Here is a 12,486-nt window from a genome sequence, read left to right on the forward strand (position 1 = left end):
CCTAAATTAGCCGACTGCCCACCTGCTTAACAAGCTAGCTAGTCATAATCAATTAATGGATTTAACGTAATGATGACCACCACACGACCAATGTCGGTAGAATTTGTTGTTGCTACAGCATGTGAAGCTTAAAGTCGCACTGAAATGAAAAAAGCATTCTGTCCCATTTTGGTTCACATAATTGGTCATAGTGTTCACCTATTCAACGACGTATGCCAAAAGAATGACAAAATTCTACTTTTGTTGTAATCTTATATCAAAGTATATAATTTCTTACTTCCTGGAAAACGGTAGGTCACGTGCAATGACGACAACAGGTACCTTAGATTTTAGGCCAATAATCTCACGACATCCACCCGTCAATCAACGCTATCCTTCTATCGAATCTGTCTAAAGTTCTTAAAACCCGTCCACTTGTCAATGTTCCAATCAAATTCCTCTAAACATATGTCCCACCCTCATAGCTTGTTTGCGTCGGAAATACGTCAAACTACGGAAGTTAGATGATCTCAAACGTCCGTTTCAGTGCGACTTTAAGCTATCAGTATACTTAAGCTGAATATTTAGTATTATGTAGTAACCTTAGCCCCCCCTGGTCAACCACTCGCGCGACAATCAAACAAATACAAATGATCTATTATTATGTCCTTCATCCCAGCAGATCAGGCGCCCGTTTGCTGTCAGTGAGTATGGACCTGACTCTGATGTCCAGCAGGTTCTGATGTGGGGTGGGTCTGACCGTGTGTACCTCTCACATGGAGATATGGCCATTTCAATATTCTTTAATCTAGGACTGGGCTTAGCATACAGTATATGCAGGAAACAAACAGTGTATACTACATCATTTGAGTGTGGTGGTCATAGTGTAATGCGTCATGATGAGTAGTACCCCCAACAGACATGCAGGGGGTGCTGTGACCTCACTTTTGAGTGTCTCCACTTGGCACCCTTCCTGTAGTTTTACAGGACAGGCTAAACAAAGTGCTGTGCAGAACCATTGGTAACTGTGGAAGAACTCTGTACCTTTTTCAGGTACTAAGGTTCCAGATAGAATCCTGTTCAGGTTTATATCAGTTGCTATTTGGAACCCTAAATGGTAAAATTATTGTGTCCATCTTACAATAATGCAGTACAAAGTAATAGACAATAAAATTATATCTATTTTAAAGTAATACATTGTTTTACCCCTTTTATTCTATAGCAAATGTGAGGTTTGGAGTAAGTACAATTTATATAAGGATGAGGTTTTAGTAAAGCTAGATATGAAAAATGCATCAAACTTCACAAAGTTCTCGACACCTGATTTTATTGTCCCAACATTCAAAAGTACAAATAATTCAAACACAACAGTCTTATGAAAAAAAAAAAAAAAAAAACATTTACAGCAAGATTTTTATTTTATTACCATTTTCAGAAATGACCTAAACTAGCAAGGATAACATGAAGTCATTCATCGCAGTAATTTGATTAATTATAAGAATAAGAATACTACAGTAAGAATAATACCAATAATAATCATAATCAGTAATTCATAATTGATTAGCAATAAATTAATTAAGAGAGGCCAGTTAGGGCCTGTGAACATCTTTTTAATCTTTTTTGTCTTTAAAGATAAGTTAATAGATTTTTCAGATAGTAAACAAACAATACGTGTCAGAAGGAAGATGAGAACGGACAGAGAGCCTGCTTCCTGGGATCACCCTCCCTCCTCCACTACAGGCCTGGTAGATATCTCCTGGCAGGAACTATAAGGCGCTACAGGGGAAGGTGTGAGCCATAGGGGCCGGGCATAATGCGAGGTGATGCAGCCCCATGTTTCAAACACCCTTCCATGCACACACTCACACACTCACACATGCATGCACATACACACACACACACAAACGCACACACACACAGCTTTTCAATCACATGCACACTTACATTCGCAAACAGACACACAAGGTCTGGACGGAACACATCATTAAGAGTTTAAAAGACACTGGAAATGTGTTCAAACGTCAGAACGACATTCTTCCGGGTTAGCATTGTTGCATAATTCAAGCTCCTGTCGGCGAGGGAGCCTGAAGGGGTCTGGTGATGTTGCATGTCAGAGGTCAGGACTGTCGGTGGCTGGATTATTGTTGTAAGATTGTTGTAAAATGGTTGTGTGATGGTTTGATGGGGCGGAGGTGTGAGAGTGAAGGTACAGTCTGAGTGTTTAACGTTGTTCCCCAACACCCCCTCATATTTACTCATGTCTCCAGAAAAATCTAATTTAAATATACCCTATACCTTCAATATATACATATATATATATATATGTATTCTATAATAGTATATAAAATATAGAATGGGGTTAATCCATTAAATACCATTAAGGTTTGAAAACCTAAAAGCATTTTTAGGTTTGCATATCTAACTGCCATAAGTACAGTTGGTGTAATTGTATCTCTCAAGTAATGTTAGTGATGTTATTTGAAAACATGGGGAAATAAAATAGATTTGACTCTTTTGAGGTGATTTGGCTGACTAGTCCAGTGCAATGAATGACCCTCAAACACAATGGACATTTGCTTCTCAAACACATCTGCCCAAGCCACCACAAAACAGGATGTTATGACAACTGAAAACTATGCTTCAGACCCACATTTTTGCATAAAGTTTCGTCACAAAGCGGTAGTGAGTGGAGGGAGGGTGCTGAGTGGCTTTTATAACTACACAAACTTATCACAGGTTATATTAAACCAGAACGACTGTTAACATTCTATTAAGACTAAACTTTACTGAAAAAGATTTAAGGTTTTTTCTTTAACAAGACGAGAAAAGCAATAGCAAATTGAACTATCAACTAGGTTATGCATAGCGAGTAACTGTTTCTAGTAATACAGGAAGAGTGTCACCAACCCTCTGGATATTTTTTTTATTTTCGGCTTTTTGATTTTTTATGTTGTCATTTTGATATATTGGTACAAAGCACAAACATAAGAAACGTTCTCTCAGTGCATTGGACTAGCAGGAGAGCTCCTCCCATTTTAGTCACTTTGTTCCCTTTTTCTCAAATATGCCCCCAACTCCCTGTACCAGTATCACGAAAATACACAGACAACAGAACAAATAAATACATATATAAATAAATACATAAATTAATACACAGTATAAATCAATCAATAAATAAGTACATAAATATATAAATAAATAGTTGATTCAATGAAGCAATCAATTGATTCATAAATAAATATAATATATTATATGCTTTTGCTCGGTTTCTTTTGCCTTGGTAGTTGAAATTAAATTTAATTCAAATTTCTTTTTTCACAAGCGACATGACAACATATTAAACAGGATTCCTCACAAGTTTTCTAAGTAACTGTACCACCACTTCATCAAGTTGTCATATGAAAAAGACAAGCTCAAACAGAAAACAGTGACAACTCAGATATACAGTAGATATTATAAAACAAATGTAGACTATATATTATCTATTTGTACACAACAAATAAAGACACAATTGTATTAGATCCCTTTGGGAAACAAATTTCTAGACTAACAGAACTAGCTAATCATTATTGAATTCTGACAAATGTTTCACGCTCAGTAAGTAACCTAAAAGTCAGCTACCCAAGGAAAACTGGTTAAGTGATTCTTATAAGGCCCTAATTCAGCCATCTAGCGATTTCCTCAGAGAGTAGACTCTGGACCAGATGGGGGCCAACAATAAACAAAGAACATCAGCACAAGTCAATGCCAACATTGAAGTATTTTTTTTCTCTCTGAACAACACATAGAACAACAAACTTTGATATTTAAGATATGTGAATAATGTAATATAGCACCTACCTTTGACAGCTAAAACAAAATGAAATACTTTTCAAATGTAATTACAAAGAGAGCAAAGAAAATGATAGATAATGCACTCTAAATGGATAGATGTGTTTATATGAATTTACTGATATCCCATAGACTGACTAACAGAAGAGGTCTTCTTGCTTTGGGCTCTGGACTATGAGGATGGTGAAGCCGTGGAAACGCCTCTCTCCCTTCCCTTTTGGGTATCGCTGTTGAATAATATTACGCTCTATATGAAAACACCTGCCTTACTTTTGCAGTCCTTTGACAAATCCTTTCCATCTACAAAACCATAGCTGATCTAATTCTCCTGAACACAAACCTTTGATGCTAAAAAGTACCACAGCAGAACGAACACAAGGTGGTGACCCCCCCCCCCCCCTCGGCCCAGCTCCCCTAATTAGCCAGTCAAAATATTTTTCTAATTACTTTTTCAAATCCAGATTCATGTAAAAATTCATCAATAATTATAATTTTATCATTTATAAAAATATATTTTATTCTCTTTATTTTTTAGCTTTTTTTCTGAATGCATTTTTCAAGCAAAGAGATTTTCTCTTTGGCAACAGTTTATTTTTTTCTAAATCTTAAATCACTTAATGTGTGTCATTAGGAAAGCTATCCCATCCCCTCCCTCTCCCCTTCTCCCTAACCTTAGTGAGGAAAGGACATGTGTTTTGTTTGCAATACAAAACAAAATAATGTTAAAACTTATTTTTTCGGCATCAGAGTTACGAGGATGATGTCTTGGTTGATAGGGTAGATTAATATACACTGACATGAATGAAGGTTACCGATTTAAAAAATAGACCCCTCCCTTTTACTGACTTTCGGGAGGTTTACTTCTAATGACAGTGGATCCGGATTTAACAAAGAAAGATCTCCTGAATCAAGACCAAGAAACAGTTCAATCTAAAAAGGACATTCTCTTCTTAAACTTAAGGGGACAGGGTTTTGCTACGGTTTACATAGAAGAGAAAATCATTGAACAACCACAAGAAACAGAAAGGCTATACAACAGGGAACCTGCATTATCACAGGGCGGCCCAAACTCATGTTGGATATTTTCATCTTTGTACTTAGGCAACATTGGCTTATAGGTCCAAACTTATAATATAAGCCATATCTCTAGTCCTTGTTTTTGTTGGGTTGGTTTGTGTCCCTGTGTGAGTTGAGTTGCTATGTTGGTTGGCTGTAAGATGCTGCTAGTGGTCATGATGAGGAGGACTTGGAGCGTCACAGGGTGGAGAGCGGACCGGTTCAGGACTTGTGGGTTTTGTTGGTCTTGAAGGAGACTTGCAAGACGCGGTCACCCAACCGGTAGCCATTGAGACTGGCAATGGCCATGGCCGCTTCGTCGTAATTCGTCATAGTGACGAAGCCGAACCCCTTACATTTGTTGGTGTTGAAATCGCGGATGACCTTAACATTATTGACTGCTCCAAACGGCCCAAAGAGCTGCCAAAGGACGCTCTCATCGGAATCTGGAGACAGATTGTAGACAAAGATGCACCAACCAGTGCCCGTGTGACCAGGGATGTTCATGCCCACAAGGCTGGTCATGCTGTCGATGGTGATGGGAGAGAACCTGGAGAAGGTGGAAGAGAGAAAGAGAGATAGTGGAGTGGGGTAGAGAGGGAAAAAGAGAGAACCCAGTCAAGCTAATAGCCAGTTAAGCAACAGAAGACAACCAGTGTGTGTATGACCCTAAGGCCACATGTCCACTAGGCAGTGACGTGCGAACCCCCTTTTGCGTGCCCTCTGTCTCACCCACGATTTAATAGCTTGTGGGCGTTATCAGTCAACTCAAATGTGTCTGTAAGATTGTTAATATGACACTTTATTAAGTTTTCATGTCATTTCAGGCCAGTAAGTAAGGATGTAGATTATCAATACAGTGTGTGGTCAGTTTATCAAAATAAGCCCTGACTTCCACGTTTGTGGAGATTGCTAGCCAGGGCCTGTTTGCCTCTTTCACTTTTACCCTCTCCTGATTGGACATGCCACGCGAGATTCGCCTGGAATCTGCATAAAATAGAGATCCATCATATTTTATGCTAATTCAAAGCGTCTATGACCTCACACGTTGCGAGCGAGTACATCGCCACCGGAACTTGCAACATCCACTTTCCAATTTCGTGCCTACATTGGTTTTGAATGGGCTCGGGATTATCATTGCGTGTCAATTGTGCTAGTGGGCATGCGGCTTAAAGCCTAAAACCATCTAAAACATGTTAAATCAACAACAATACCCATCACCAAGTAAATGAATAAGGGCTTAACTATAGTTATGTGGGTGCATAACAAGCTCCAATCTGCTGTCACAACATATGGCCGTGTTATATAAACCACAAAAGATATTTCACAATGGCTGTGTGTGTGTGTGTGTGTGTGTGTGTGTGTGTGTGTGTGTGTGTGTGTGTGTGTGTGTGCATGTGTGTGTGCGCGCATGTGCCTTTTATCTCTCTCTGTTCTGCGTAAATGGCCTTCTATCTCTCCTGTGTCTGCAGGAGTGCATGCTGTGGTAGGGTTGGGCCCTTTCTCTTCTCCCTCTCTCGTTCTTCCTGAGTGCCTCTACTGGAAGATGAATTATAGGAAGTTGCTGAATTAAAACCTCTCTGAAAAGTCATCAGAGATTGAGTATCGAATGAACTAGATCTGCACTAATCTTTTCCCTTTTCTGTGATGCAGAGATTTGAATGCTCAGTTGACTTCGTTTAATTGCCTTTCCGCTTAAAGGGAAAATGTTCCAGCTTTAAATAAAAGCTAAATGGGATAAAAGGGTAATTTCCTATGCTTGCCTCTCCAGGAGCAACTCTAGGCATTATTAGCTGTGCTTTAATTGAGATTTCTGCTTTACTGCAGCTGTCTCTGAGAAGCCTGCCTTCTTAAGGAAGGGAGGAGGGCATATAAAGGGAGGAAGGAGGGGGAGGGCATGAAGAGCGGGAGAGAAAGAGGAGAGCAAAGTAAAGAGATAAAGGAGGGAAGGAAGGATGAATAAAGTAGGGAGGATGAACGATGAAGAACAGAGGGCAGAGAAAGGTCTCTAGGAGGCTAAATAGAAAATGGAAGCACTTTCCAGCCCATAGCATTAGGAACAGGCATTATATCACCCACTCCTGCAGACAATCTAGAAGACACTGTAGGTATTGCACTCTTGTACAGCTGAGAAGCATCTAGCTGCAGAAAACATGGCGGACCTCCACAAGAGGAGCTCAGCAGTTGACAAGAATCTCACCAGTGGAAGTTGGTCTTTGTGTCATTTTTGCGTGAACATCTATCTGCATTGCGCATGTGCCATATTCATTTAGCCTTGCCAGCCTTGTGCGCAGGAGAGGCTCTTTTCCAGTTGTTACTTTCCCTTGTCAATTCACCTTATTCACCTGGCAGCCATATTGGTCAGTCTGGGGTGCGGATGCGGAAGTGCCCGTTGACTTCAATGTTAAAAGTTCGCTGTAAAAACACCACTTCAAGAACCAAAATAGTCAAAATAACAGGCTGAATACACTATCGGGGTTACAAACTCATCATTACCAGACTGATTTTTTTCACTGCCGTTGTTTTCGCGTTTGGAAATACATGGAGGTGAATGAGCCATAGTTAGCCGTCAGCTGCATTCACTCCGATGTATTTCCAAACACAACGCATCTGCACCCCTAATTACGTCAGACTGACCAATATGGCAGCTGAGGTGAATAAGGCGAATAGTTAGGGAATGCGTCCCGGTCTTTTATTATTCAATTCTTTGAATTCTTTGAATTTCCTTATTCAATTATTCTTTTATTATTCAAACATACAATTTATGTTTCCGTCAGTCCAGCATCTAGTTCACCAAACTACTTTCAGACTGTTCGCTTATATTTGCAAACATTTGGGGTAAACACAAAGCTAATGTTAATTGAAAAAAGTTTTAAATAGTTTGCAAAGAACGTTAGCAAAGGAAATTGAAAGTAGGCTTAGGGCTGCTCTAAAGTTGGTTAGCCTACTCAAGACGTTGGCATTTCCAAGGCAAAAGCGTCAGCAATATTTCGTCTTTAAACCAAATGCTAATAGGGGCCAGATAACATTAATTAACATTAAAGTAACAGTAATGGTAGCTAATTACCAAGCAATAACTTACAGTAGCCTATTATTAGCCAGCGTATTTATGACTCAACTAAACTGTCTGCAATCAATATACATGAGGATAATATTAATGTTAATAACATTGACGTTACTTTGATACCATAACGTTACTTGAATACCATAACATTAATACATATTCAACACTTATGATGTCAACTTCTCGTGTTGAGATTAGGGGCAGCGCATGCACTTGGCATACAAGGCAATTGCCTAGGGCCCCCACCCCCACCTCCCCCGCCTGGTTGAGATCACATGATTTCCTTTAAACTGTGGAGGTGCATCTTGGAGAGGTCCGCCAGGTACTCTTGGTACAGCTTGAGCTTACAGACTTTGTTTTTTGTGTATTTTGTTTACATACTGGTTATACCGTTTCATTGTCCTTACAGCTCTAACACAACATGTATTAATAAATAAAGTATCCATCCATCCCATCCATCCACTCATGTATAGTTCCGATTAGTAGTCACACTTTTTTTCTGACTCTAGTCCATATCCAAGAATCACTAATATCTTGTCCATGTTAACTTTCTGTTTCACTTACAGTTCCAGCCCCATGTTAACCATTGGACATCATCGCTGTTCCTCCAGGGAATATTAGCTACCATTTGAAATTTCATAACAACATCATAGTTTTAGGAACTGCTTTTCTTGGAAGAGTTTACTAAAATTCACATAAAATATACTTAAATAGTTGTATACTCAAATAAATGTATTCATTCTATAATCTTTTCCAATGATGTAACCATTATATAAAAGCAGTAACACACTTGAAGCCGTGCAATATCCCAGCTGTGCTGGACTGAGCAGAATCTTAGAAAGAAAGAGTGATACATAAAATCACCACCTTCCTCACTTCCTTCCCTCCTTAGCCTCCACCTTCCTCACTTCCTTCCCTCCTTAGCCTCCACCTTCCTCACTTCCTTCCCTCCTTGGCCTCCACCTTCCTCACTTCCTTCCCTCCTTGGCCTTCACCTTCCTCACTTCCTTCCCTCCTTAGCCTCCACCTTCCTCACTTCCTTCCCTCCTTAGCCTCCACCTTCCTCACTTCCTTCCCTCCTTAGCCTCCACCTTCCTACACTTCCTTAGCCTCTACCTTCCTCACTTCCTTCCCTCCTTAGCCTCCACCTTCCTCACTTCCTTCTCTCCTTAGCCTCCACCTTCCTCACTTCCTTCCCTCCTTAGCCTCCACCTTCCTCACGTCCTTCCCTCCTTAGCCTCCACCTTCCTCACTTCCTTCCCTCTTTAGCCCCCACCTTCCTCACTTCCTTCCCTCATTAGCCCCCACCGTTCCTTCCATACTTATCCTCCACCCTTCCTTCCCTCCTTAGTCCCTCGCTTCCTTCCCCATCCTGACCTGGTGGTTCTGTCTTTCCCAGTACTCTGGGCACCTGCCCCTGCATTGTCTCTATTCCTTACTAGCCATGTTTCCATCCACACGTTTTATGCGAATTAAGTTATATCGAATTAAAAATGCCTTATGGAAACAGTAAAATCATTAAAAAAAAATCATGAAAATCGACAAAAAGTTTGTCCTGTCGATCTCATCGGATTTTCTCTTGTTCGATAAAAGTCTTTTGTGATAAATGCTTTATCTGATTTAAAGCTCTAGATGGAAACGCACGTTCACCGGCTTTATTCACATTCATATTTTTAGCGATCCTCACACAATTCGATTGACAAGTGGATGGAAACATGGCTACTGTCTCTATACCTCATTGTTTTCATCGTTGTCTTGGCCAGGTGATTTCTACTTGGCTTTCCATTGTTCTGCTGTGTTGGCAAGGTTTACTACCAACCACTGTAACAGAGTGCAACTATGAATGATGAACTATGACAAGATTTGCTCATTTCACTGAACAAGCTGCCCAGGCATTCCAAAGCAAATCAATCAATCAATCAATCAATCAAAGCTTTATTTGTATAGCGCATTTCATACCCAGAGGCAACACAATGCGCTTTACAGTGAACAAGGGAGGTGGGCATACGACCCACTCTCTACATATTCCAGAGGGAAGCAAAAAACACAGTAATCACCCGGGGGCCAGATAAGTGAGAACAGTTGATGTCATGCAACATCCATCAGCAGCAGAAAGCAAATTAAACATGAGCAAAACAGGGCTGAGAGGTGGGTGAGCAAAGATCCAGGTCTCTCAAGCCTCCTCACCCCCAGCTCTACTCCTACATAGGGGAACTACGGATTGTAATAATGGTATCCCACCATTTAGGCTGTAATAAATATGTGATATTTTATATTTATGTATGTCTGATTCACATGTGTACCAACTACACTAGTTATACAGTACACATATTAAATGTGAGGAATATATGTAAAGAAAATCTGTCCTGAATTGGAAGTTATATTACTTAGGATTCACAGCTTCAAAATGTATTATTTTTTAAGTGTGTTCCTAGTTCTACGTAGAGCTAGAGTCAGAAGATAGGCTAGAGTACCTGAATCCAATAGAAACAAATGCCTTAAAAACCAGAGCAACACACACCAGAACGAAAACGAACTAGACATAATATCCAACGTAACTGAAAGGACAACATGTATATCTAGATAACTAATTAAACCAAATTAAAACCTTATCTGACCAAACCAAACTGATTCTTTCGCAAATAAGTAACCCCCCCCCCCCAATTAAAAAAAACAAAATAAATCAAATAAACAACAACAACAACAACAACCAAAAAATGAAACCAAACAGGATAGAAATCATTTTGTCAACATGGACATCTGGCATTCGGTGAAGGATTTAATTACCTCTTTACGCCATAGGCCATATTAAGCAAATTGTCCAGCCTGTGAAGAGAAGGAGGGTTCTGGGGTTAATGGCAGGCAGATGGTCAACTTACTCAATTTAACTAATCCTATGTCCCTGCGTCCCCTCAGTCACACAGCTAGCCCATCAATATGCTGTACAGGCAATCACACTGAGGACCCTCACCAGGACACACTGGTACCACTACGAGCAGCTGGCTAAACTATCTGAAATGCTAGACTTTTGCTAAAGTGCTAGAATAACCCAGTTGAGTTGGATAACCTCACTCCACTAGTATAAATAATGTCTGGCTGCATCACCGAATAGCTAACTTTTCGATGGCATAGCTGGTTAGAACAGCAGTTGGGAGTCAGAGGAGTTTGAGACCCAATGTTGGTACAGTAGGGTGCCTTGAAAAAACACAACACACTGGTTACACTGGTACTGCGACCCAGATGCCCAGCTGAACTCAGCTCGACCAGCTGGGGTCACTATCGTATATTGAGTAAGTTTAGGCGTGTGAGTGTAACCCAGTTGAGTTGGATACACTCATTCAACTAATATAAATAACATCCAGCTGCATCACTGAACAGCCTGCTTTTCAGTGGTGTAGCTGGCTAGAACGATGGTTGGGAGTCAGATAGCTAGAATGCTAGGCTAGCCATAGTGCTTCAGTATGCTACTGTCCATAGCCACAACTCTAGGCATAGCGCTAGAAAAAATGCTGCGGATAGTATGTCATCATAATTCCAACTGCTTCCCTGAAAATGGACAAATTATATTACCTATTTCTACATACTGGTAGCATAATTCCTTTGATATGAGTAATGGGATGGCCTGTACCTCAACACAAAACTCTCGTGGCTGCAGTCTGCCTGACGACTCAACAAAGTTCATCTCTCTTACAGCTCTGCTCTGTTTCATGTCCTATTAGGCCCTACTGTCTAATGGACATTACAGGCTGACCAGCAGCAGACCACTTACTGTAACACATCTGGTCGCGAAGGTGCGTAATTATACAAGTACTTTGAAAACAAATGTCGACATAAGGTGTAGGTATTCTTGAAAGCATTGTGCTACTAAATATTAGCTAACATTATTAAATCAGATCATTATAATTTACAAATGTGTTACTAAACATGAACTAACATTATTAAATGCTTAACAAATGTAGACGTAATCTTGATAATGTGTAATAAATCATTGACAGATCATTTGTGTATTAATCTTTTATAAATGTATATAAATGATTTGTTCATTATTATTGAATACTTAAAATGGATCCTTATTATAAAGTGTTACCAAAGTTTGTGTCAAAAGAAAGAAACAAAAGCTACACTTTAGACATGCTTATGTCAAACACAGGCCCGGGGCACAGGGGTGCATTGCCTCCCCCAAATGAAAAATAATTTATTACAATATATATATATATTTAAGTTAAATTAGTTTGAAAACAAATTCACACGTTAAAAATACACAAAATAATAGCCAGACACTGGCATGATACGCCTAAACCCCCCCTCTTATTGCCCGACTGTCACTGGCAAATACATCATCTTCCACTTGGCGCGCACCTCGCAATTCTTCTGCAGTCGTTTAGAGCTCATAGTGGATGACGACTTAGCTAAACGGTCGGCATGGACATAAGGAAATGACTTAATGCCCGGAAGCACCAGGATGTACTAACCCGGAGCCGGGAGATAATACTGAAAAATTGGGAGAACTGAGTTTTTCTAGCATCACCCTCCCTGCCGTTAGCCTAGCTAGCAAG

At 40.0% G+C, this 12,486-nt stretch overlaps 1 protein-coding gene across 2 annotated transcripts in view; it reads right to left on the reverse strand.

Moving 5' to 3' along the window:
• Positions 1–5,088: 5,088 nt before the first annotated feature.
• elavl4 (ELAV like neuron-specific RNA binding protein 4) overlaps positions 5,089–12,486 on the reverse strand; it is a gene marked incomplete at both ends in the record, with an annotated part of 122,434 nt that continues 115,036 nt past the window's right edge. For both annotated transcript variants that reach the window (XM_084444949.1, XM_084444948.1), the window contains 2 exons: positions 5,089–5,416; positions 10,718–10,756. In XM_084444949.1, coding sequence (XP_084301075.1) covers positions 5,089–5,416; positions 10,718–10,756 — 367 coding nt within the window. The remainder of the gene's footprint in view (positions 5,417–10,717; positions 10,757–12,486) is intronic.

Source organism: Borostomias antarcticus (assembly GCF_949987555.1).
Source record: "Borostomias antarcticus genome assembly, chromosome: 10".
In the NCBI taxonomy this organism is placed as follows: Eukaryota; Metazoa; Chordata; class Actinopteri; order Stomiiformes; family Stomiidae; genus Borostomias; species Borostomias antarcticus.